This window comes from Amblyomma mixtum, chromosome 6, assembly GCF_055824585.1.
Source record: "Amblyomma mixtum isolate Tamu chromosome 6, ASM5582458v1, whole genome shotgun sequence".
NCBI lineage: Eukaryota > Metazoa > Arthropoda > Arachnida > Ixodida > Ixodidae > Amblyomma > Amblyomma mixtum.
The window spans coordinates 115,580,900-115,608,837 of NC_143017.1; the positions used below are offsets into that span (position 1 = coordinate 115,580,900).

General features: G+C 48.0%; 2 protein-coding genes across 3 annotated transcripts in view; both read left to right on the plus strand.

Moving 5' to 3' along the window:
• Nucleotides 1-27,938, plus strand: part of LOC149340136 (synaptic vesicle glycoprotein 2C-like) — a 188,418-nt gene that overhangs the window by 29,989 nt on the left and 130,491 nt on the right. The gene's annotated exons all lie outside the window — the stretch shown is intronic.
• LOC149340137 (uncharacterized) lies at nt 13,690-15,046 on the plus strand. The gene has a single exon (XM_089551058.1). The coding sequence runs from the start codon at nt 13,760-13,762 to the stop codon at nt 15,044-15,046; it is 1,287 nt and encodes a 428-aa protein (XP_089407184.1). The 5' UTR covers nt 13,690-13,759.

Below are 27,938 nucleotides of genomic sequence, written 5' to 3' on the forward strand. Positions count from 1 at the left end.
AGTGCCAGATATTGAGCGAAGATTTTGTTTCTGATTTACATTGCGCAAATCAAGGAAAAACAAGCAAAAGGTGGTTTCCCACTTCACAATAGCCTGTTCTCTCTGAACAATCAAACATACTTAAACACTAAAACACGGTGTGGCATGCATTAGGATTAATACATTGTGGGTAGTATAGGAAGCGAAATCTGTAGTGATGGGAAAGAAGCCTGTCAATAACGCTGGTGAGGCGACCTTAAGGGGCCTTAATCACCCTGATCGGCATTGTGCTCTAATACAGTGGCAACCAAAATGCCAGGAAAGTGTGTAGCCTTCAGTTAGCTGTTTACGGAGACATGTTGAAACGCGCGGCGACATGTTGAAAAATTCAATGAAGGTTATGCAAAACCCGCATAAATTCGGCGCTCCTCGTATTGGGGGTAGGGGCGGAGAAAATGGCAGCAGCGAACCAGGACATAATGTAATCCGGTCTAATCTAATGAAGCTATAAAACGTCACCCAGTTTTTTTTTTAAGTTGTCACTTGGATTGCTTCCTAGAATGATTAATTTTCCTACTGACACCGATTTTTGCTGTGATACCCTTCCTAATATCTTCCATATACTGAGCCTCGTGCCCGTCCTGGCACAGCTGCTTCTTTTATTTTTTTTTAATGCTGAGGTGCACCATCGTGATCGTTTGCTCTTGTAATATCCGCCATCTGTCTGAACGATGTGAGTCTATCATGGTTATTCATAGCCACCCCTCTACTCTTTCTAATGCTTCTGCCTAAGCCTCGAGGTTAGTTGAGCTTGACTGGAAGATCTGGGCGATCTATTCTGGCTAGCTCTTCTTCTGATACTGCAGCGCTTCCAAGCGTTGAGCGCGCGTTCAAAATAAGATAAACATCTTTGTAAGATCATCCTCTGAAAGCAAAAAAAAAAAACGGGTGAGGAGATGTGAACAGAGATACCAGCCTTATTTTATTATTGCGCACAATCTGGCCGCGGGTAAAACAGAAATGGCAAAATGAATTCGCAGAGGTGGGCCGACAAGATTGCACACAAACGGGCACTCTTCTCCTCCCCTCGTTTTTAATAAAACCTTCGGATTTATTTCTCTCAACGCGAATCGTTTGACAATAGCGTACGCCCCGGTTTTCGTATTAAGCAATAGCAGCAAAAGAAAAGAGATGACAATGGTAAACCCTTCTTCGTGGATCCTTTGTGTACGCGTCAGTGCTAATGCATTTTTGATGCGGAGGAAAACAGATAAGAAAAAAAAGACGGGAACAAAAGAAAGACATTCAGGGACAGCGCGGGCATACGGTGCAGCGCCTGACTTCCTACGACAGCTGGGGAAATGCGCACACGGCAGACATTGTTCGGTTGGGCAAAAAGAAAGTCCGGAATTCTTAAACTGTTATTTTCTTCTAACTAAAAAATCATCACCCCTGCCTGTCATAGATTGAGAAGCGCTTGCCATTCATCCAAAGCGTATCTTTTTGTTTCTTAGTTTAGTGCCTGGAATTCCGCATAATAATAAAAGGAGCAATTTTGTTTTATCCTTTCATGCTCCTACCCATTGACTATTGACAGCAACGGCATCGTAAGATAGAAAGTTCCACCAGACTCGCTGACTCTTATTTCCGGAAAAAAAAAAGAGGAAAAAATATTTGGAACAATCTATCATTTTGTTACTGCAGTAGCTTAAAAGGCCCACCGCTCAGAAAGTACGGGGTCGACGGGCGTAATCAGTAACAGGCATAGGTGTCCTTAGGTATTTTTTTGCGTATACTAAGCGCTTCTCCCCAGAAACAGAAATGCATGATGCTGGCATTGCACCTGGCTTGGTTTTTTTTTCGTCATACTTTTGATGCACTTGCTTTGTGTTTTGAGGATTATACGCGCATGAAGCTAAGTTGAGTGTTCGCGGAGCAGCCACCTGTATTTGATGCTGTCATACTTCTTTACATTAACACTAAAATGTCATTCGTATCACCTGTGATATAGTCTGTAAAAATATAGTTTTTAAGCGTGCTCGGAGATGCGTATTCATTCATTCATTCATTCATTCATTCATTCATTCATTCATTCATTCATTCATTCATTCATTCATTCATTCATTCATTCATTCATTCATCTTTGTTGGACATCTTTACAGAGGTCTGGAGCACAGACAAAAAGTTGAAGAAGAGAGCTTGACGGGGTCTGTGCCCCTTAACAATTCATGTGCGTACGGACATGTACAAGTGATAGTTGGCATCGTCAGTGGCAAATTTGTAATTCAGAACATAAAGAGTCATGACTGAAACTAAATGAATAACTCTGTTATTAATAACTGTGGACAAACAATTCACAATATACTTGTAAAAACATTCCCGGTAATAATACAAGGTAGATACATGGATAACAGCTGAGTGAGACGAACAGAGGACGACAGCAGGGAAGCAGTGGTGAATACAAGATAACAAAGCCAACAATAAGAACGTTAGGAAAAATAATAGAAAATGACACGTTGTTGCGAGTTGTACAATCTGCAGGAAAAGACGTAGTCTTTCATCTGCGTTTTCTTTTAGCTTACTGAATTTTTTATTTTTTTCATAGATTACGAATATTTAGTAGGGACGGTAATCCCACGCGTAATGACTGAGTGCCGTAGTTAGTGCGCACTGATGAAATGCGCCTTATTTCGTGGTGACGTATTTCATAAACATTATCATTCCTCATTATAACATTATATTCATCTGCAGACCTATCAAAGTCAGATCAAAGTTCCAGCCGCCATAAATTCAGAGAGTTTGTAAGCTTGGTGAAACCTGGGCCTAAATATAAAAAGCTCAAAATTTATTTCGTCGCACTGTCGCAGTGGCAGGCGATGGGATAGCTTTGAATTTTTATACTGATTAATTGTGTCGGCCTAAGAATTTAAGCGCAGTTTTATCGTTTTTAAGATATTCAGAACTTATCACATCTCGCTAAGTTCATATTACAGTACGCATATTTTTCTTAATAAATTTATCAGTTTTTAACATTCCTGCAATATGGAGAACATTAGGGACAAGACAGCACAATTTCTTTCTTTTTGGAATTCTCACTTTTTGACCATAAAAAGGTGAAATGCATATTTTGTTCTCTATTATATTTATCTATTCTATCGCTGCAGTGGAATGAACAGCAAGTGTGTCACAGGCCCCTCTGTGAGCAGCTTTCTGAACACCACTTTTCGTCGGAGGAGGCGAAAACTGCCGAGGCCTGACGGAAAAAACTGCACAGCGTTTCGCTTTATACAGTCGGGGGAAGACCCAGGCCAACGCCAAAAGCGCTGCTCGCTTCGTAGACGAGCGCTAGACCGTTTCCTTCGGTCGCATTTCTTCTTCGTGCCGGCTGTTGTCGCCGGCACTCAGAATGCATTACTAATTCAGCACTAGGGGATACAAAAACAGAAGGTTCGAAGGCTAGGGGGGGGGGGGGGCGGGGGGGGGCGGGGGGGGGGGGCGCAGGTACGTCTGGAAGCAGATGCTGCCATCTCACAAGAATGAGCGTAGTAGCAGAGGCATTTAAAATGCGACTCCAAATGCGCGCGCAGGCGACTTACTCCGGGCGAGCGTAAGGAAAAAGCTCTGCGGCCTGGAACATCCTGTTCCGTCAACGCCAACAACAATAACGACCACAACTTGGAAGAGTAACGAGAGCAGCAGGCCGTCTCTTTCAGCGCCGGCGTGTTGCGTAAACAGAACCGTCGAGTGGAACTTTGCTCGGGAGCACTGCCTGTCGGAAGTCGGCGCAGCGGTTGCATCCGCTTCGCGCTATACGCCGAAGACAAGCGGGCCGCAGCCCTTGTAGTGAAAAAGAAAAAGGAAATACCTGCTGTGGAATCTCTTCAAACATGCCCTAAAAAGAGAGAAGGACGAGCAAGAATAGAGAGGAGTGGAGGTTCACGAACCGAGGCACACTACACCGCTCCCTGCAACGACCGAAGATTTCTCGCCTCGGCCGAGTCGCGGAATTTCTTTATCGCCTCCGCACTTCCCAGCCTCCGGCCGATGCATCTTCCTCTCCCGTTGCCGTGCTGGACGCCATCGCCATCTTCTCTTTCTCGCCTGCCTCTTCCGTACTTGCATTCTCCGACTCGCGTGCCGACGACGACGGGTAGCGGAAATTGGAATCGCAGCCGGGACTTCTCATTGGATGTAGTGGGACTCGCAGACCCCTACCTCCTCTCTCTTTATTCGCCCACGACAGCTCCGGGTCCGTCCCATGCAGGACGACATAAAGCCCGGCAACACGAAGCTCGGTTTTCTTTATGCATATACCCGTCTATTTCGCAGAGTTCCAGGTCAGCGTCTAGGCCACATTCCGATTCCACCTCTCGCTTTTGTCTTGTGTTCTCTCTCCTCTGTTTTTTGTTTTCGGCTGTCGGCTGGTGCAGGCGTGAAGAGTGTCGTGAAAGTACGTAATCTCGCTGCGCAATGCCATACAACAGCACCGAATGCTGGCATGCCGACACGCTCGCCTAGTACCCCCGCAAGACGAAGTCGCCAAGCAATCTGGAGACCTTGTATGGCATCGACCTATTCGTCCCGTAAAAACATGCGCGTGCTCTTCGGTAAACAACGCATAAAGTCTGTAAGAAGCAGGGATGAAAGTATTGCTTCCGGGGGTGTCGCTTCCCAAGATTGGACTTTTGCGCCTCTGTATACAGCTGCATCTATACGCCCTGCTCGGCGTAGGCGGTTCTCCATTCGATTCGCCAGTATTACTGGAGATAGTCCTGAATGGAATGAAGATGCCAGCGGAGAGGTCTACACGGCGTAAACGTACCAAGAATTGCGGGGGAGTAGCGGGATTACGTTACCCTCCGTGCGATATCATGCTGTCGCAAAAGCAGGGGAGCTGCGGTGGAGTAAGCTGCTTTGGCGATCCTCCCACACTGTTTCGGCGCGGCGATAAAATTTCCATCGTGGTACGTAGCGCAAAGAAGGAAAGACAGCGGCGTACTCTTCGCGCGAAGTCAAATCCGATTCGACTCCCCGAATCGCGTCTTTTTCAGGAACGCGAAAGAGGCTTACGCCACCATACAACGTAGCGGATGTGAAACGCGGCCACTTTGCAAGATGATTTCTCGCCTGATAATCAGCTTCTCTTGTGCCAGCTTAATGACGTATTTTCTGCCTCAATCAAACGTTCTTATGGTTAAACGGCATCGGCGACTTTTGCACTTTAGCGGTATCAAATCCGAAGGGATGCAATGTCAGAACACCTGACAGTTTTTTTTTTTTTGTTTTTGGGCAAAAGAAAAATTCTTCGAACAATTATGACTAAGTGATACGAATAAAAAAAGCCCAATAGCTGCGGAAATTTAACGCGAAATTAAGCGACAGTTGGCGCACAGCTGCAATGTTTTGAAGTCGGCAGTAGGAAAACCCTCTTGCATATACTCGTAGAGTAGCAAGCTAACACCATGAGGTCGTTGCGGAACCACAGAGGAACACACACAGACCGACTGCAACCAAGCAGCCAAGGGAGATGAAAACCTCAGAGCGCTTGCCAATGTTTCGAACACAGGACTTTTCGTCTGGCCGAAGCGTTCATCATTGGCTGGTTCTATACCGGGCTTTGTCCTTGGAGTGCAGGTCCTAGAGTGAAGGTCCCATATAAACCCCGCCAATGATCAACGCTTTGCCCTGACGAAGACATCCTCTTGCCGAAGCGTTCGCAAGTATCCTGAGGCTTTCCCTTCTTTTGTTCACTGTGTGTCAAGAAACCATCTGCCTGCTTTCTCTTTACTGTAACCAAATGGATTGCTTCGGAAGTGCTTGCGAAGCGCTTTCGCTGCTCCTTTAAACTCCGCTTGCCTCCGAGAATTCCTTGCTTGTGCGAAACGCACTGTGAGCTTTTGACACCCAAACCGCATTGTCACGGCTCTGGCGATGCGCACCGCGGGGTCTTCACGGCGCGTCCTCTATGTTGCGACTTCGCCCTCACGCACTGCGGGGTCTTGATGCCTGTTGTCTTCTCGTTCTGCTACACAATTTGCAGGGTCGTGACGGGCTCGCCGCTTTCTTTTCCGGCCGCTAGCGCGCCGGAAGGTTTATTCAACAACGATGTGTGTTGCACCCAATTTGTTGCAGCCAATCAAAGTCGAGTGGTGGGGACAGCGGGGAAAAGGTACGGGGTGTCACACGCTATCTGATGTTGTATGGATCACGCCTCCTGCTTGCAAGATCTAACCAATCAGCGGAAGCGGCTGCTCCATTCGAGGAAACACGAATGCTATCGCATACTCTGCCGCACTCGCACTGATCGTTTGCGAACCTTTTTCTCAAATTTTTCGGGTTTATGCGCGCATTTCAGATCATTAAGCCGCTGCAGTTTTCCCTCTTGTTCCACATAAAGCGCGCGTGTCATGGCCGCTGCGCGCTTCGCCGAACCTGTCAGCTGCACCCCCGCGCAAGCGGGCGCTCCCCTTTCTGAAAGGGGACGCAACGCAGTCAGTGGCAGCGACTCGCCCGGGGCGGCACACTGGAAGCGAGCGTCCCTCACTGCTCGGCCTCACGCGCTCCTTTTGCCGCACGCGGACACGACGTCCCAGTGCGCACCGCGCTGTTTGCTCTTGCCAAACCATGCCGATTCGGTTGTCATGGCCTGCCGAGCCCAGATTGCTCGAAGGTTTCTCTTTGCCTTGCTTCTTTGTTTAGCGTTGTTCCCGTTCGGAGTGTGTTTTTACTTCTATGCGCCATGCGATGCGCAGTGACGTAGAAAGTACGGGCACTTTTCCACTTCAGTGAGCGCGGCCTTGTTGCATGGCTTATAAACGTTTTCGCGTGAGGAATTTCTTGACGCTGCTTTTCCTTTTTTCAACTCTTACGCTGCGTGGAGAGCCTGAGTGTACCGTCCTGCGTTCCTTGCGGCAGTATGAGATCGCTGGACACATCTGCAGTGAGCTAAGAAAAAAAAATGGTTTCAGAGCGGTGCCTGATTTTTCTCCAGCATTCTCTTTCCTTTCTTCGGCATTGGCGGCAAAAGATATTAAGGTGCTTTTCTAAAAACTCTTAAGGAAACAATCTTTAGTAACGTGCACCCTAGATGCTAGACATTCCTACCAGGTGGCGCTGTTAGCAAACCGGGGTATTTGTTCTCACTGGCAGCCTGTTTATTCGTCGTGTTTCATATATTCTGTCTGCAGCTTCTGAAATTCGCCACTAGACTAGAGAGCTGGCCTTTATTCGAACCATATAGATACATAGGTTTCAAGTTCCCTGTGATATGCTTAGCATGGTTTAGCCTGTTCAGAAATAATTGGACACTTGCCGCAATAACTAAACTGTGCCTAGATTACAGCACCACTTATTATAAAGGCACTACCGTAGCTTAACCAAGCGCAGCGCGTTATGAGCCCAGAAAGCGCGGAGCTTCTCGAAGCGTGATTATTCCGAGCCGATGGCTCAGAACCTTATAGTTTTGCATTCCTCTGAGATTAAAGAAACGTTCAGGCCCACCACCGGGTTCTCCCGAAGCATGCCGGGTTTGGCGGGGAGGTCGGATTACAGTCCAGTACCGCTCGTTATACCTGTGTAGCCAAGCATGCTTTCCTCAGTTGTACCAAAAAAATTGCGATGGTTCGTATTTCGCCCTAAAGTGCCCCAGCATTTTCTCATAAACGCATGCATTAAGATAAACTGCGCAAATGTTTGCCCTATATTGGGGTGAGTAACTCACAATATCCTAATGCTCGCATAACGAGCGCACAATTCCTCAAAATTTGAGGGCTGCGTTCATTACGCGGGGTAAAATAGTCCGAAAAAGATAATAATAATAATAATAATAATAATAATAATAATAATAATAATAATAATAATAATAATAATAATAATAATAATAATAATACTTTATTGCGCCAAATATAAAAAAAAATGTACAGAAATCCGGCCTGCCAAATCCTCATAGGGCTTGAGTGGCAGAGCCCGACAGGCAGCGGAACCGCGCAGACATACACACAGGCAAAAAAAGCACATTAAAAATAACGGACATCAAATTAGTATGTTGGTGAGAACAAAATAGACACAAGACTCATGTTACATGTAGAAAAAAAATCCTCATCAGATTAAATTGCAAGGAAGAAAAACCAAAGTGGCAAGACAATACCTCAGATCAATGCAATAAATAAAGCAGTAACCAATGAAATCACGACACGAGATTTACTTGACAGGTGTTAGAGCACATGAGAATGATGTCGTAAACCCTCTAAATAATGTATCGCAGCATCTTTTTTATTTTGTATTTAGTTTTTGCCCGGCGAACACTTGTAGGTAACCTGTTAAAGTGAAAGGGAACGTAATAATCTCTTACACGCCTTCCATATCTTGTAGACCGTCGGGGAATACAAAAAGGTTCCTTCGGTCGAAGAGACCATGTGGGAACATACGGAATCTTATAGTCACTAAGCCAAAAATGTTTCAGGACGATCGTTTCCACCAAAAGGCGATCAAAATCAGGTAGATAGTTAGTTATATGGGGTTTTATGGCGCATAAGCAACTATGGCTATCATGCGCCAAACACACAAAATCAGGTAGAGAAAATACCTTAAAGAGGTCAGAATTGGAGGGAAGGCCTAAATCATAGCCGATATTTTTTAACAAAGATCGTAGGATAGAAGTAATCCTGCACTTCCAGCGAACTGCACAGTGACCATAAATCGTTATGCCATAGCGCAGTACGCTATAACCAAGGGCGTTTACGATAACTTTGCGTATTGAAAGCGGCATGTAGTACCTGTAGATCTATGCAATAAAAACAGAAGAAAATGTGGGCTGATTAAATAAATAGTTGATCAGGTGGAACAAAATTGTTAGCTGTTCGTTCCCTAGGCCGAAGTGTGGTGGTCTTCAAATTTGACAGATGGTGCTTCATACTTGGATTGCAGACATTTATTTCTTCATAAAAGGCAAAGTGCTGATGATCCATACTACTGCGTAGTTATTTCGGCGTTCAGAACGGGGCGCCTGCTATCATTCAGCATCGCCTTCAACAGGGCGGGCGCATTAAGAAAAGAATGCGTTTATTATGCGAGGAAAAAAATTTCACTTTTTGACAGCCAAAATAGGGGGTGCGCTCAATGTGCGAGCATGTTCATGACGCAAGTAAATACGGTATTACCTTCACTGCCTCATCCATCCGTACTTTATACGTGCTGCATTTAGAAAACAAACCGCTCGGCTGTGTTCGTTGGGTCGTGCTCCTGGCTCATCGCAGCTGCTTACTGTTTTGCGCCAGAAAAAAAGGTCGCGATTAACTTCACAAAGATGTCTTGACGCGAGCTGAAGCTTCACTTAAATGTCAGCAAGCTGTGAAAAAGAGCCTAGGTAAGCAACCTGAAAAGACATAACTAAAGCACCCTAAAACACTGCGCAAACCAACCTTCGAAATCGCAGGCACGTGATCGTACTGGTCATCACGTAAACGTATTCCAAGAATGCCCCAAAGAGACCCCAAGGAATGACAAGGAGGCCTTGCTTTGCCCAGATGGGGAACAATGATAACAGCAATATTGATTGGTGTAAGGCTTTTCAGGAAGCTCTCGAGTTGTGAGATACATTGGCCCCATCCGTCTTTCACGATCCGAACCATCAGAACGCCTCGTTTCCGCATTGATTGGCCCCTACTTCCCCCATTGGCTTCTATATACCCCTTTCCTTACGCCGCCACGGTGCAAGAGCCGCCAATAGACGGTTGCTTTAACAAAGGCAAAGAAAAGAAAAATCAGCTCTTCGATGGCAACACGGTTTCTCCTCAATCGTAATTCGCGAGCGCGAATCATCACTGACAGAGGAAGAGAGCACCTATTCGAGAAGCCGACGTTGCCGTACGTTCTCCTCTGTGTAGCTGAACCCGTTTCGTGCCGAGAGGCACGCCCGTGTTCAAGCGCAAAAGCACAGCTCTGCCTCGGCATCGTCGTTGTCGTCCATTATCGCGCTTCCCGGGGCGAAGCGAAGAAAGGAAGAAAAAAATAAAAAAAATAAAAAACAAGGACATCGAGAAACCGGGTCATCTGGAAGCAGGTGCTATCTGCAGCGAGTCTCGGCGAACCGTGGAGAGAAGGAAATCTTGGCCGGGAGGAATGAAGCCACCAGGGGAAGGGGCCGGGGAAAAGGCACCAGGAAATATAGGGAGAAACAGAGGGGGGGGGGGGGGGGTAGAGAGGCAGGAAAGGAAGCAGAGAGATAGGGAGCTACTTCTCGAATCTCCTTTCGCCCGGCTGCTCACGCCGTCGCACTCGCCCCTTGGGGGAGCTGGTGCCGCCGCCGCTGCTGCTGCTGCTGCTCTTTCGGCGTTGGTTCCCCTTCGGGAATCGATTTGGTTCCTTCAGCTGGCCAGCGCCTTCGCTGTCTCGCCCTCCCCGGTCGCTTTGCCGGTGTGATCATGCCAGCGCCTGATCAATCCGGACCCCCGGCTGCGACGCCATAAATACGGCCGCCACCGCGGCTTGGAAACTCACTTACACGGCCCTTTACGTGCTTTGACCCCCCGCGCCGATGCTTGCTTGTTGTTTTTCTCCCTTTGTGGCGCCCCTCTAGCTGCGTCGCTCCATCTCCGCAACCTCCCTTCCTCCGTAACCGCCCCTCCCCCTTTCCCCTTTCCCCTCAGTATGCGCCACCTTGATTTTGTTCTTGTGTTATTTAGCTTTGTGCCCGGAGGCAATGGGTCGGGGTGGAAAGGGGGAACACGCATCACGGCCTTTGTTGTCCACTTGGCACGATGGATGTCTGGAAAAAGGAGGAAGGCTGGAAAGAGAGGGGTAACGGGAGTTAAGCTAGGGTGCAAGCGTGGCAGAAGTGTGGAGTGATGTAGGAAGGAAGCCGGGCCGAAGCTGTAGAAAGAGATGGCATGTTTGGTTGCTTGTTCCCCTGCGGGTGAAAAATTGAATGTGCTTTCGGACCCGATGTCGTTCAGGTTCTATCTTTGTCGCTCGTTGTGGGCTCAATGATTCAGATGGCAAGAACGACACCGTTACCGTATTTTGCTCGTGTTAACAAAGAGACAGGAGACTTGTGTTGGAAGGCACGAAAGAACGAAATTCCACCTCATTTATGTCTCTGCTCCGGTCGCTGATAACAGCCATTCACATCTGAACAAATTTACGCAGAAGGTAAGTAGTATCATTTTCTGTAGTGTACAAGACTGGTTGAAAACAAGGGAGGTTTCAGCTACATACTGCCGTTACATGCACCTTTGTTTGGCAGTCGCCCATCTGATAACAAAGCCGTTCTGTAATGGGTCACCGCGTGACAGTATAGAGTCCTACATTTCAAGACAGTGGGCCCAAAGCAGGCTAAACTCAGCTAGTTCATGAACAGTATTGGACGGCCGTCGGAATAGCCACGGCAAGATAACTTGGTGGCGCCGTTCTCTTTGGCGTAGGCACAACCCCTAAGTTGCAAACGACGCCACCGAAGTTTTTTCTCAAGAAAGGGTAAGCAACGTATGCTTTGAATCTGAACCACTGGAGAAAGGATGGAATGTTCAGCAGATATGCAGCGTGCAAACGCAATGATATGGCCAAAAGCCAATCCGGAGATGCGAACAACAGACCTGAAGAAAATATTGCAATTTTTTTCTTGAGTGTCAGCCGTAACTATGTTCTATATCGGCTTTCAATGCTGCTAATATGATGAAATGAAACTGGACTAGACCTGTATATAGAGCTGCTTACTATGTTATATCTGTGCGCAGGTACTCCACGGCGCTTTCGGGCCGTTTATTTTCATAAAGATTTTCTGAGATTTTCTTAAAGAGGAGTATGAGATAGGTTGGCAGTGTTGTTGGCTGCAGATGTGATTAACATTACGTCCATTCTGCCACCAATTGTTCCACCCGTAGCGAAAAAGTGAATAACAATTCATCTAAACATGATTAATATAAATGAAAATTATTAATGGCAAACGATTTCAAGAATGATTACATTGCCAATTTTCCATTAATAAACGAGACAATATAAAAAAGTAATCATTCCCCTCGGCGTTCCTTGGTATCGGTTCTTGTTTGCCTCTTTGAATTGTATGTCTCAACGAGCCCGTCATGTCCCTATCCTTGCCTGCTTAATTTTGCACTGATAGGCTGTAACGAAAATATTGTCGTTATTTTCACCCTTTTAAACCAAAAGAAAAAACAAATGAATGTGAAGGCAGTCTGAGAGGGCTGGGAAACAATGTTAATAATTGGTATTGCATTGCACTGCATTGATGAATTACTACTCGCGCTTGTTCACGAGGGAACGCTCTGACACGAATTCACGTTCTCTGTTGAGCATGAGGAGTGAGATTTTTTCAATAACGTTTACGTTGAGCCTAAATTTATTCCACATCTTAGCGCTAACACTGCGTCGCTCAATTAAGCGGTGGCTGCTTCAAGACATAAAGCTAATAGAGGTAGCAAATTTAGCTCCACAGCTGCGACCTTTTTTCTCGCCACTCAAAAGAAAAATTTTAGTCTTCATGAGAGCTTAAAAAAGTAAAACACGGGAAAACGCACTTCGGCTCCTTTTAATATCTACTGGTGGTGTTCGTCGTGAGGATTACGAAGGATTATGCTGGGACCAGGGGATCGCGTAGCGCATAATCGCCTTTCCGTTTATATCAGGATGAATGTGGTCCTAATGAGAAGTGAGCTAAAGCACTTTTCTTTTATCTAAAAGCATAGACACGTTATTACATCCTGGTTTCCCACCCAAAGTCCCGTCCGACGTCGGTGAACTCATTTAACGACTCATTTTAGAACGAATAACCACATCCTCTGCGTTGTCCGAATTAACCAACTCTACAAAATTGAACGCACTGCTGGTTTTGCGGGGATTGATTTTCGGCCAATTGAATATTCCAACATGTAAATATATTTTGCCGAATACGAAAAGGTCAAGGGCTCCAGCAGCACGAACTCAAGCGTTCTCACTACAGTATGTAACGTGCAAGTGAACGTCGTCTTTCAGTAGAGCGAGGGTGTTTTAAAGTTGAAATCACTGATATCGAGGTAAGAAATTTGTCAGTTGTTTGCGATAATCAGACAGTATTACTCACTTTTGCTTTCAGTACTTTTTCCTCGCCGCCAGGGGATGAATAGTGTACCCGAGAACATTTGTACTTTTTACGGGTGCATAGGGGACGTTCGGCAGGGTAGACGGCGTCGCATTGAATATGTGGCAGCCGAAAAATACCGGATTGCCCAGAGCGCGCCTTGGAGAAGGCACTGTTCTGTGCTATGAGGAAATGAGAGCTGAGTAAGACGAATGAAAAGCGAGACGTGAAGCTACGATAAATGTTTTTCACCAGCGCAGTGCAAACAGACAGCGGGTCTAAATACGCGCCAAGCAAAGCATCTACAGCCGAATCCTGCTTGTTTTTTTGTTTTGTTTTTGTAGTGGACTTTTTCGGTTCTTGATTAAACTCCTCTCCGCTGTCAACACCCATCCCTTGTGCTCCGACTGAACGTTATGTTTGTAGTGCGTTAAAAAAGATCGAGACATGCCTGCCCGTTATAAATATATTGTAAGGCTAAAGAAGATGCGTCTGATGGCTTTGCAAAGACGAAGACGAGGTGACAGTGCTCTCGAGAGTCTTTGGCCAGCGCTACGCTTGTGTGCCTTTCGCCGACCTGATCCCGGACTGCTGCCGTTGCCATTCCCGTCGCCCCAGTACCTCGTACTAAACCCCCGTTACATTTGGTGGAGGTGCGGGGTAAAAACATCGGCCCTGGAGCTCCGTAGTCGTGCTCTCCCGACGCGCAAGATGCCTGAGGACGTCCAACACCAGGCCGTACAAGTGGGCCAGGCTGTCATCTGTGCCGGCTCCCTTCGTCAACGGGACCCGACCATTTTCAGCGGCACCGACGAGAACGATGTTGAAGATTGGCTCACATCGTACGAGCGGGTGAGCGTATACAACAAATGGGACGATGTGACGAAGCTAAACAACGTCATCTTTTACCTCGCCGGTGTGGCTAACCTCTGGTATCGCAACCATGAGGCAGATATTCAAACCTGGTCCACCTTTAAGACTAAATTTTCCGAAGTATTTGTTCGGCCGGCTGTCAGGCAACTCCGAGCCGAACAGCGATTGCGCGAACGATCTCAGCAGGCTAGTGAAAGCTTCACTAGCTACATTGAGGATGTCGTCGACTTGTGCAAGCGGGTCAACGCTCGTATGTCGGAAGCCGACAAGATCCAACACATCTTGAAAGGCATCGATGACGACGCTTTTCAGATGCTTCTAGCGCGCGACTTGCGTACCGTTGCTGAAGTTGTCACGCTGTGTCAAAGCTTTGAGCAGTTGCGCAAGCAGAGTATTCTGACACGCCAGCGGCCACAGCAGGTTGAATCGCTTGCTGGGCTCACGCCTGCTCCTGACCCATCGCTGCTCCAGCAGATTAAAGACTTCGTGCGGGAAGAAGTGGCACGTCAACTTTCCTTTCTGCCGAGCGCTCACGACCGACCATCATATCTGGCTCCAGCCCTCCGACATACAATTCAAGAACAAATTGCTGAGGCTCTTCCACCGGCCCATCCGTCACCACCTGTCACGGTTCCGCTGACATACGCTGACGTTGTCGCCAGACCACAACCTGTGGCGGCTCCGCTCACATATGCCGAAGCCGTCGCGAGACCGCCTCCTGTCGCGGCTCCAGTGACGTATGCCGATGTCGTCACAAGACCGCAGCCGCAAATCTATAATGCGCCTCCGGCGCATTTGCGAGGGCCAGTGGCTTACCGTCGACCTACTCCAAGGGTCAGCGATTATTGGCGCACAACGGACAATCGGCCGATTTGCTTCTTTTGTGGTCTCCCAGGTCATGTATCTCGGCATTGCCGCCGTCGTCTCCCGGACGCGGAAATTCCTCCCCAAGCTCCTGGGTACTGGCCTCCACCGAGTCAGTACTCTGTGCCAGCTGCGCCGCCGCAAAGTCGTACTTTCTCGCCGGACCGTTCTACCCTCTCCAGCCGCCGGCCCTCTTCTCCACGACGCCGGTCTATCTCGCCTATGCGACGTCGCCCCACCGCTAACCAGGAGGAAAACTAGGCGTCGCAGTTCCTGAGGCGAGAACTGCGTCCACAACGAACTTCGAAAGGCCTCATCCGTCAGCCGCTAACCTCATTGAAATTTCCGTCGACGGCGTTTCTGTCATGGCGCTTGTCGACACTGGTGCTGCGGTTTCCGTCATGGACGCAAAGCTGTGTAGTTCTTTAAGAAAAGTAAGGACGCCAATTGCTGGACTCTCACTGCGCACTGCCAGCGCTCAGAACATCCAGCCGTCAGCAGCGTGTACCGCTCGCGTTGTCATCCAGGGGACCATCTATGCCGTCGAATTCGTCGTATTGCCCTGCTGTTCTCATGCTGTTATCCTGGGCTGGGATTTCCTATCGCGCCATGCTGCTATCATCGATTGTGCTCGAGCTGAAATCGAGTTCTCTCACCTGCCCGAAGCTGTCTTGGACACTGCCCCCCCTTCTGGTGCCTGTGTTAAGGCCCTCGTTGCCGAAGACATTGACCTGCCTCCCTGCTCTTCTGTCCTCGTGCCCCTTTCTTGCGGCCCTCTTCGCGACGACACTGTCCTCTTCACTCCGTCCTCTATCTTTCTGCACTGCAAGTGCCTGCCTCTGCCATACGCCGTACTGACTATATCCGCTGGCCTCTCCGTACTGTTCGTGTCTAACCCATTCTCGTTCCCCAACGCCTTGCGCCTAGGTGAATGTCTCGGCACTGTACAGCCATTCGCGTCTCTGCTCATCGGCGAAGAGGCGGACGACGCGCCGCACCTCTCCATAGCCGCACTCAGCCCACCTACTGCTGCGCCCGATCCCTCCTCAACCGAAGCATTCCTTCGCTCCATCGACGACAACCTTCCAGCGGCGCAAAGGGCACAGCTTCTCACTTTACTTGATCAGTTTCGCTCCTCATTTGACTCACATCAAAGTTCCTTGGGCCAAACTTCCACTGTCACCCATGCCATCGACACAGGTGACCACGCACCGCTGCGACAACGTCCCTATCGTGTGTCTGTCGCCGAGCGCCAAGTTATTGAAGACCAAGTCGACAAGATGCTCCAGAGCGGCGTCATTCAGCCCTCAAGCAGCCCATGGGCGTCGCCTGTGGTGCTCGTCAAAAAGAAGGATGGCTCCATACGCTTCTGTGTAGATTACCGCCGCCTTAATAAGATTACGCGCAAAGATGTCTATCCCCTCCCGCGCATAGACGACGCTCTGGACTGTTTGCAAGGGGCCGAACTCTTTTCCTCCCTCGATTTGCGTTCCGGGTACTGGCAAGTTCCTATGAAAGAAGCCGATCGCCCCAAAACCGCCTTTGTGACACCGGATGGCTTGTATGAATTTACGGTGATGCCCTTCGGGCTTTGTAACGCCCCCGCGACTTTTGAGAGGATGATGGACACCATTTTGCGCGGACTTAAGTGGAAGACATGCCTTTGCTACCTCGACGACATTGTGGTCTTTTCCCCGGACTTTGACACCCACCTCTCCCGTTTGAAGCACGTCTTGACCTGCCTCTCTGACGCCGGCCTGCAGCTGAACTTAAAAAAATGCCGTTTTGCCGCCCGTCAATTAACCATCTTAGGTCATGTTGTCTCTAAGCAGGGTGTCAGTCCCGACCCAACGAAACTTCGTGCTGTGGTTGACTTTCCCAAACCCACCTCCATCAAAGACCTGCGCAGCTTCCTGGGTTTGTGCTCGTATTTCCGCCGATTTATTCGCAACTTTGCGTCCATTGCTGCGCCTTTGACTCAACTGCTGTCTGGAAGTGCGGATTTATCACTGTGGTCTCCAGCGTGCGACGACGCATACAACACCTTGCGCCGTCTCCTCACGGCGCCGCCCATTCTGCGCCATTTCGACTCGGCCGCTCCTACCGAAGTGCACACGGACGCCAGCGGTGTTGGCCTCGGCGCTGTCCTCGCCCAACGAAAACCTCGCTTTGACGAATACGTCGTTGCTTATGCTAGCCGCACACTCACACCAGCAGAACGCAATTACTCCGTAACTGAAAAGGAGTGTATGGCGATTGTATGGGCCCTCGCGAAGTTTCGACCGTACATCTATGGGCGCCCTTTTGACGTTGTGACCGACCACCATGCGCTCTGTTGGCTTTGCAACCTGAAAGACCCCTCCGGCCGCCTCGCTAGATGGGCCCTTCGCTTGCAAGAATATGATATTCGCGTCGTGTATCGCACCGGCCGCAAGCATCAAGACGCCGATGCACTGTCACGCTGCCCCCTTCCAGCCGAGATCGCCAGCCTTTCCACCTTTTCCACCTCCGGCGCTTCTCTGCCCTTGCTTCGTCTCAGCGACATGCCTTCAGCGCAACGCATGGATCCGTGGATCGCTTCCCTACTCGACTTTCTCGCCAACCCGACGGCTGCTTCCCCGTCACGTGCGCTCCGCCGCCAAGCTGCCCATTTTGCGATTCGTGACAACCTACTTTATCGCCGTAACTACAGCTCCGAAGGTCGCAAGTGGCTGCTCGTTATTCCACGCCACTTACGCTCGGAGATATGCGCATATTTCCATGCTGCCCCCCACAGTGGACACGCGGGCGTTTTCAAGACCTATACCCGCATACGGCTGCGCTACTACTGGCGCGGAATGTACACCTTCATCATGAAGTACGTACGCTCATGCATTCCCTGCCAACGTCGCAAGACACCTCCCCGTCGTTTTTCTGCTGAGCTGCAGCCGTTACCATGCCCTCCACGCCCATTCGACCGCGTTGGCATTGATTTATACGGTCCGCTTCCCTACACTGCAGCCGGCAACCGTTGGGCTATTGTAGCGGTGGATCACCTTACACGATATGCCGAAACTGCTGCCCTTCCGGCTGCCACAGCGACGGACGTTGCCTCCTTCATTTTGCACCGATTCATCCTTCGTCACGGTGCACCTCGTGAACTGCTCAGTGACCGAGGCCGCGTGTTCTTATAAGAGGTGGTGAAGGCGCTTCTCAGAGAGTGCAACACGATTCACCGAACTACCACCGCCTATCATCCGCAGACCAATGGCCTCACTGAACGATTTAACCGAACCCTCGGAGACATGCTCTCCAAGTACGTCGCTTCTGATCACACGAATTGGGATCTAGTTCTTCCGTACGTTAATTATGCGTACAATACCGCTACTCAGTCCACCACCGGCTTCTCTCCTTTCTTCCTACTTTACGGCCGCCAACCCTCTGCTACTATCGACACAATTCTCCCTTACCACCCTGATGAATCTGAATATCGGCCTGTTTCCCAAGCCGCGCAACACGCCGAAGCCTGCCGCCAAATCGCCCGCTCACTCACGACTGACACCCAGTATCGCCAGCGCTCCCGCATCGACCAAGACCAAACCTCACCGAACTATTCTTCTGGAGCACTTGTGTGGCTCTGGATCCCTTCAGGCACTCCCGGTCTCTCCTCAAAATTTCTGGCAAAGTACCATGGTCCCTACCGTGTACTGGAGCGCACCTCTCCGGTTAATTATGTCGTGGAACCCCTCACGCCGTCTCCTGATCTCCGCCGCCGAGGACGGGAGACCGTTCATGTCCAGCGCCTCAAGCCCTACTACGACCCCGCCGTCTTGCCATCATCCTAAGTCGCCAGGATGGCTCCTCTTGTCCCCGGGGAGATTGTAAGGCTAAAGAAGATGCGTCTGATGGTTTTGCAAAGACGAAGACGAGGTGACAGTGCTCTCGAGAGTCTTTGGCCAGCGCTACGCTTGTGTGCCTTTCGCCGACCTGATCCCGGACTGCTGCCGTTGCCATTCCCGTCGCCCCAGTACCTCGTACTAAACCCCCCGTTACAATATCTATAATCTTTCAAGATAGGAGTCTATATTTATTTCGATAGGATGACGAAATAACTGTGAAAGCAAGGAACAAGTGGCGAAATGAACAAAGCTCGATAGAAACAAAAAAAATGCTCTAAGCTGGTTAAGATTATGCCAAAATGTCATTTCGTAAGAAGGCTCCTGTGTGTGGCCTAATGCGATGCAACACAAAATTCTGTGTGACACAGAAGTCACAGCAGAGCAAAAACCAGCAAGCAGCATAATGTCTTTATGTTAGTTGCGTATTCCACTCTGAAATCAAACCCCATATTGAATGAAACGAGCAGAGAAAAACAGCGTAGTGTGCAACCAACGGACCTTGGCAATACAACCCAAAGAAAGAATAGGTAAAGACAAGTCCCGAAGAAGAAGCATCAGAACTGAGAGCGCAACGTCTCGAGCTACTTACGACCCGGGTTGCGTCTACGAACGTGCGACTCTTGACTAGCTCTCGACTTGAACAGCGTACTACTGAAATCCGGGAACGGCGCGGCTTCGCAGCAGGCCGTTCTGCTTCGCAACCAGTAAGGTGCAGCTGTCGCCAAATCTTCGCCGACTCTAGATGCGAATTACATTCGCTTCTCGCAGTAGCAAGAACGTTGAAGGAAGCTGCATACAAATCCGAGGCCAGGGAGTCAGAAACTCAATTTCGGTAAGGAACTTTACGCCAAGCGATCCCAACCAGCGCCGTGGGAACCGTCGTGTGCCGAGTCGTGTTCGTTGCATGCGCACCAGGGAGAAAGGGAAGAAGGAGGCGAAAGTGGGAAGGTGAAGGGAAGAGTGTTTCGCCATTTTCGCATGCAAATACTGGTCGCCGTTTGTCCCACACTTCTGCACAATCCCACGTTCTGAACTGCTTGGCTCTGCCATTGGATGGAGCGCTTCCTTCACATCCGCGCTGCTTTTGCTTTTTTTTTCAGTTATTTCTTCTTCCTCTGTCATCCGATTTCACCGCGTTGTGCGGACGAGGTTTCCATCTCTTTCGACGCATGCAGGTGCTTATATTATCGCTGCGCCGAAACAGTCGGAATAATGCAAGAGTGTTGCGCCGTACATGTTTAGGCGCTGGTATCATCAAAGTAACAGCCACTGATGGAAGCGTCCTTGTTTCTTCCTTTTGTTTGATAGCTTTCGTCTTCCTTGGGCATGTCGTGTTGGTCGATATAATGAAGGCGATACGTGCTACATTTAAAGTTGGTGACAAAGCAGAGGAGAGACACGGAGAAAGAGAGAGATATGCGATTAGTTCCTGCTGGCAAACTTAAAAACCTAGTCGTGAATGAATGAAAGCAAACAAGAAATAGAAAGAAAGAAATACAGAGAGAGAGAAAGAAATACAAAAAGAAGGAAGGGAAGAAAGAAGGAAAAAGTTAAAGAAATAAAGAAAAAGAAAGGAAGGAGGGAAAGGAAAAAAGAGCGAAAAATAAAGAAAGAAGGAAAGAAGAAAGGAGGAAAGAAGAAAGAAAAGAAAGGAAGAAATAAAGGAAGGAAGGAACAAAGAAAGAAAGAAGGAAAGAATGAAAGAAAAAAGAAAGGAAGGAAGGAAGGAATGAAGGAAGGAATGAAGGAAGGAATGAACGAAGGAATGAAGGAAGGAATGAAGGAAGGAATGAAGGAAGTGTAAAGAGGAAGATGAGCAGCGGCGGCCGCCGCTCCGCTAGCGCGTGGCGCGAGATCGCTGGCTGGATGACCGAAGCTCTCGGACCGGCATTTTGGCTATCTGTCGCTAAGTTCCTTTCCCCGGAAATCCTGCTACAATTTGGTGGAGGTGCGGGGTACAGCCTTTGGCCAACGTCCTGGAGCTTCGCAGCAGAACGATCGCTCCAGCCATGTCCACCGACGCAAGCTAGTCATCTTCACTTTCGCCTACGCCCGTCGTTTGCCCTGGCGCTCTCCGACAGCGGGACCCAGCCATTTTTACCGGGTCCGATGATCACGACGTGGAGGATTGGCTAGCCTCCTACGAGCGGGTAAGCGGCCACAACCGGTGGGACGACGCCATGAAATTGAACAACGTGGTGTTTTACCTCTCGGACGTGGCCAGCCTATGGCACAGGAACCATGAATCAGACTTTACCACCTGGTCTGCCTTCAAAAGAGCCTTTTCTGACATCTTTGGGCGCCCTGCAGTACGCAAGCTGCGCGCTGAACAGCGCCTGCGAGTGAGAGCCCAGCTACACGGAGAATCGTTCACGAGTTATATCGAGGATGTCATCAACCTCTGTTCAAGGGTGGACTCGTCTATGACCGAGGCGGACCGGATTAAGCATGTCCTGAAAGGAATCGAAACGGAAGCATTTCAGATGCTTATCGCCCGGAACCCTACCACCGTTGCCGAAGTGTTCAACCTGTGTCAGAGCTACGATGAGCTCCGCAAGCAGCGCATTCTGGTGCTACCACCTTCCGTGCAGCCTGACTCGTTTTCCAGCCTGGCCGTGACAACCTCCCACAGCTCGCTGCTTGACCAGATAAAAGACTTTGTACGTGAGGAGGTGGCTCGACAGCTGTCACTTCTTCACGGCGTGCAGGGGCCTCCCTCCAACCTGGATCCGACCCTACAAACGGTGATTCGCGAGCAAGTGACCGAAGCGCTACCACCTGTTCGTCCGCCGGTTCCCGCTGCAGCGCCGCTCACATACGCCGACGCCGTCCGAAAACCAAGAGCCGAGCCGTTTGTCCCGTATTATCCTCCGACGCCGCCGCCTGCCTTTCCAACCCGACCACCTCCTGCTCGTGTCAACCCTTGGCGCACCCGTGACAACCGTCCTATTTGCTATGCATGTGGTGTCCCTGGCCACGTTGAGCGCCTGTGCCGACGCCGTGTGCCACCACCCGTGGATGACGCCAGAACCTACGTCTACGCGGCACCACAGCCCCCGCCACGTCCGTCGGCTGCCGAACAGCTTGATGTCTCCGATCGCCGCCCGTATTCTCGCCGCCGTTCGCCATCCCCGCGGCGCCGTTCTGTTTCGCCACTGCGTCCTCATTCCCCTATTCGCCAGGAAAACTAGTTGCCGCAGTTCCCGAGGCAAGAACTGCGTATTCGGCGACAAGTTCAAGGCCTCGTTTGTCCCCAGCGAATGTGCTCGACGTTTCTGTGGAGGGCCACAGCGCCTTGGCGCTTGTTGATACTGGCGCTGCTGTTTCTGTGATGAATGAGAAACTGTGCCGAAAACTTCGCGAAGTGACGACGCCGTTATCCGGATTTTCGCTTCATACAGCTAATGCACAGCGCATCTCGCCTTTAGCCGCCTGCACAGCCAGGGTCATCATTTACGGTTCCTTATATACTGTTGAATTCGTCGTTCTCTCCTACAGAACGACGAATTCCTGCTACAGAAGGAAGGAATGAAGGAAGGAATGAATGAATGAATGAAGGGATGAATGAATGAAGGAAGGAAGGAAGGAAGGAAGGAACGAAGGAAGGAACGAAGGAATGAAGGAAAGAAGGAATGAAGGAAAGAAGGAACGAAGGAAAGGAAGGAAGGAAGTTAACTAGCTTTAAAAATGCTTAACGCGAGCAAGAAAGATAGGCATATGAGACACAACGGTCGGCCCTTGTTTGCTGCCTCCGGCTAACCCAAGCGGAAGTTTTGCTGAAATATTAAAATGTTTTGTCGAGCTAGCGGGTTCGGTGGCATGACGAAGCCTACAGCGCGAAACGAGACAAACATGAAAGGAAGAACCTAAGATGGGGCATGGCGCGTATGTGTTCTGCTTCACTCCATAAGATTCATGATGCGGCCCTTGTGATGGTGAAATATAATTGCTCCAGATATTCCCACAATTTTTTTTATAATGCGATAGCATTAAGGTTGTCGTCTCGCAAAATATTCCCGGCCTCCCTGCCAGAAATTTCCCATATTCGTTGAGGAAGGCCATTTGATCTTGTGACGTCATCGCAACTTGACAACCTTTGCTGCCCACCGATGCCACATTCAATGTCATTGCCAACTGCACTCTAAGCATTAATCAGCCTTTATAGGAGTAGAAATGAAGTAAGGTGTCTTCCAGCGCACTTCCTTTTAGGGGAAGGGTATGCTGCCGAAGCCCTGGGTTAGATTTCCACCACTAAATATACGGAGTACTTAGGGTTGGCAACGGTAACAAATTCCCTCTTCGAAACCTGCAACGCTCTAGCAGTTATGAAGATTATAACTGAAGTTTCAGTCTCTATTTGCTAACTCAACGCATCTGGGGCTTGTGCGACCAAGGTTGCTCTTCCCGAGCAACTTCTCGCAACCAATCGTTAATTAAATTGTCGTCTGCCATGCTGGTAAGTTTGCTGGCAATCCGGTGGGCAGACTGTAATGATGTCACAAGGTCACGGGACATAGGTAGTTAACATAAGTTGCTTCTCTGTGGATTTTTCACTCAACGCCGCCGACGATCACACTCGATTTATTGCAGAACCAGAGCCATAGCGCTATCGGGTTAGAATGTTGGAGTGAGAGAGAGAGAGAGAGAGAAAGAGCAAATCTGTATTAATCAAATATAGGGGATGACTGGCGCAGATAGTGAGTGCCGGCTTCTTCTTGGTCCGCATCCTTGGTCCGGGGTCCATTTTTTGGGGAATTCATTTCGGTCAATCCATTTTTTCCGCCCAGCCCAAAAAATGGATTGAGGTAGATGAGTGGGAATTAGTACTGTGTATTAAGGCGGATTAGGATAATCGCATATGATAATGTAATATAGGGTACTTGAGCTTTCTAAAAGGTAATGGCTCATGCATACCGTATAAGGGCAATGGAACCGCTTCCAACCGATGTTCTGACAAAAAAATTGCAAGAACAATAGACATTCCTTGTCGACACCATAGCGGGCCACATAAATTATACCGCATCTTATTCTTTAAGTAATAAATGTGCTTAGAAAAGCCCCTCACAAAATTTCTTTAAGCAAATACAGCGTTGTGAGGGAAGACAAACTAGATAATGCATTCCGAAATGGGATTCAGGTTTGACCAGTAATGCCCGTTTTGTATAGTGCAGTGGAATATGCTCCAAGTGTGGCATGTACTGCAACATGTCCGTGACTTTATGACATCTGAACTTTAATGGCATTTATACAGCCTTATTTCGGCTGTATTGACCTCTTCTGCGTATCTATCAGCACGACGCCGGAATTCTTTGTCGTTTTTTAGTAATTTTGGTTAGCACTAATGAACACAGCCGTTAGACTAGCCTCGCGAAATATGACGCTGAAATTTCCGGAGCCCTCCACTACGGCGTCTCTCATAGCCTTAGTCGCTTTGGGACGTTAAACTCCATAAACCAAACCAAACCAAACCAAATATGACGCTGATTGTGGCGGTCGAAAGGGGCATTCTACAATTTTTTAAAAGGCTAAAAATCAGCGTGACGTTATAGTATAAAAAGAAAAAGAAAAACGTTGTAGATAATGAGATTTGATGGGAATGAAAAATGCAATCATTTTCTCCGAAGGCGAGTTCCTTTCTTTACTAACACTGAAAAATGTACGCGCTGCTCTTCGGGACCGAACACTGAAAGGCAGTTAGGGTTGGTGATTCTTCGCTCCATTATTTTAAAGTAGGTTACAAGAGAGACAATATTGGCACGTGTAGCTTGGATTCCTTACCTTCTTCCCCTTTTAATTTTTCTTTCGCAGTTATTAAACACGGTTCTCGATAGGGCAGGAAGTGTTGTAAGTACACCAAAGAATGCGAAAGCTGAAAAATAACAGCAGTGAACTCTTACTTAAAGACCCAGGCTTCCTTTTACCGAAGCGACACACCAAGAGAAAGCTGCAGTCACAGGAAAGGCGGTGCAAGATGAGACGGAGCAAATAGCCCAATGAGTAGAGCCGTTCATTCTTTTCACACTTGTTCGCACCCTCCAGCCTATACGCGCCGAAAAAAAAAAATAACCAGCGAAATCTTAGCTAACGCATTGAGTTTTCTCTGGCGCGTAATATCAGCGCTGCCGAAGCTGTGTGTGTGTGTTTTTTTTTAACATCTATGCTCATCAACTGCTGTGGACTTAAAACACGCGCCTGTGTTCTGGAATATTGAGATTGACTATATATATATATATATATATATATATATATATATATATATATATATATATATATATATATATATATATATATATATATATATATATATATATATATATATATATATATATAAGGGATAACAAAATCTTCAAGGCAACTGATTAAAAATATAATAAGTTGGGGAAGTCACATTGAAAAACTTAACAGATTTATTCAACGTTTCGACCAGGGACTGGTCTTTTTCAAGAATGATCATACAGTGCATGGAAGGGTCTTCTTATAGCAGTGAACATGGCACACACAGGGCTTGAAAAAGAAAAATGAGAAAAAATCAAAAGGGGAAAGAGGAAGACAGCCAAGACACGAAACCCAAACGCCAAGGTGCGCCAGCAAAGGCGCCGCCGTGAAAGAGGTGAAAGAGGGTGGTGGGCCTGGGCGGGCACGCGACTAGTTAACAAAAAAAAAAAAAGAGCGTAGGGGTGGTTAACAAAAGAAGGCAAGTGCCTGCCAATTGTGTGCGTAAGTGTCGCCTCTAGCCACCTCTGTGTGGCCCCGCGCGACTCCAGAAAAGCACGAGAACGCACAGGTTGCGGTTGAGCTAAGTGTCTCCACGGGTGGCACGCGGACCCCCAAAACCAGATGAGGTTGCATATGAAGACCATATGGAAAGCTCCTTCTTTACAGGAGTAGAAAAAAAGGAATAAGTAAAGACAAAAAATGGCTCTGCGATGGCCGAAGGAAACAAAACCACATGAGGGTCGCACGTGAGAACCACATGGATAGGCTCCTTCTTTACAGGAGTGGAAAAAAAAGTATAAAGACAGAAAATGGCACTGCGATGGCCGAAAGGAACAAAAACACACACACGCAGAGGCGACATGAATACACAGAAAATACACAAAATTGTGTCACTTTTGTAGCATTCTTTAGCAGAGGATATGTGGGGAAATGCGTCAAAGCCCACAAATTAAGTTATAGGCAGCGCCAGAGTGTTAGAAAGTGTACCAAAAAGGCAAATTTCATTACATGAAACACCGCTTAGGAATAACACAACAACAGTATTAGAATAAATACAAATGGCACGCGAGATAATACAGGCGCCCAAAATTATAATAGAGTTCAAGAGTGTGAAAAATTGTCCCAAGAAACAAAGTTTACCCAAACGCCGTGATCAGCACCAACAAAATGATAATAATGCGGTGAATACACATGAGAGAGAGCGTCACAGAATTCGTGCTTAACCACAACAAAAATAATGTCAGTACCTCGACTAGAAATGAAAGTGTTAAATACATAACAAATCGTTATGCAACTGTCATCATAGTAGATTTAAGAAACAATATTTTCGATGCAAAAGAGTTCACAAGGAAAAGAAAAACAAACAAACAAAACATTGCAGGAAGATTTAGCCAGAAAGGCAGGAGAGTTTGCCAGGGCTTTCATTAATTCCAGCCGACAAGGTGTTAAATTTAAATATTAGATATGATTCACAGGCTTCCCTGTCGTAATGTGTCTGGAAGCCAGATTGGAGTATGGTGGCTTTGAAGTTTCCAAATGAATGGCCTTTTGTCGTTACGTGTCTTGAAAGAGGCAGATCTGGCAGTGATCTTATGTGTGCTCTGTGGTTATTTATTCTCAATCGGAAAGGAGTTTCAGTTTGCCCGATATACTGAGCACGGCACACACCGCACTCGAGGAGGTAGACTACGTTGCTGGTGTCACAGTTGAAATCTCCTCGAATTTTGAATGAGAAAGACGACGCTGTGCTGCGAGCTTCTGTGACCTTATTCATCATTGGACAAAGTTTACAGCGCGGTTTATTGCAAGGTGTGCACCCTGAGACTTCACCGTTGTCTAGTTTCGAGGAGGTTACGGCATCTTTGATATTCCTTGCCCTCCGATATACGACACGGGGTGGTTCGGGAAGCAAGCGCTTCATTTTGTCGCTCTGAAGGAGAATGTTGTGATGCTTTCTGAGAATAGCGTTAACATTCGGTGCTGTTGGAGAGTATGTTAATATCAGATTAGTTTTGTAGTTCGTCTGCGCAGTCTTGGTGTTATTTAGCATTGTACGGCGGTCTTGTACTGCAGCTTTTTCCAAGGCATCGTCGATGATAGGCTTCGGGTAGCGCTGTCGGACCAAATCCTTGCGGAGTTTCTCACAGTTAGAAGCGAAGTCCTCTTCACGGGAGCAAATGCGTTTAAATCTGAGAGCCTGGCTATATGGTATTCCTTTCTTGCAATGATTTACGTGACTACTTTTAAAATGCAAGTATTGGTGCCTGTCCGTTGGCTTCCTAAACACGGAGGTGACAAGCTTGTTTTGCGAGATCTGAAGTTTGACATCCAGAAAGCTGATCGTAGTGGTTGAGTAGGTGTGGGAAAAAGAGATGCTTTTGTGAGCATTATTAAAGTTAGCGATGAATTTGAGTAGCTCTTCTTCACCATGGCACCATATAAGAAATATGTCATCTATAAACCTCCTATAAAAAAGGGGTCTGAAGAGACAGCTCTCCAGGTATTCAGTTTCCAGAATGCCCATAAATATATTGGCATAATTAGGACCTACTTTTGTCCCCATTGATGTGCCACTAATTTGCACATAGTGGTCGCCATCAAATTCAAAGTTATTCATTTCCAAAACCAAATGCAGAAGTGTTTCGAGGGTCGTGCCATCCACTGGTCTTTCCAGCTCTGAACCTCTGTAAGCTTTAGCGACCGCCCTGATGCCATCCGAGTGGGGTATGTTGGTGTATAGGGACGCGACATCGAGGGTAACGAGTATGCTGTTTTCTGGAATGAACAGATCAATTATGTCAGAAAGAAAATGAGTTGTGTCTTTGACAAACGAAGGAAAAGTTGGTGGTATGTCTCTGATTAAGCTGTCGACAAAACTGGAAATTTTTTCTGACGCGGTTCCTATTCCGGAAATAATTGGTCGTCCTGGGTTATTTTCCTTATGTATTTTTGGCAGAAGGTAGAACCTACCGGGGATGGGAGACAACGGAAGCAAAGACTTGGCGATTTTATCAGTTATTTTGTTCTCCTTTACGAGGTCTTCTAGAGTGGTTTGGACC

Coding starts and splice junctions, on each gene's coding strand:
- LOC149340137 (XM_089551058.1), top strand. CDS start 13,760: ATGCCTGAGGACGTCCAACACCAGGCCGTACAAGTGGGCCAGGCTGTC.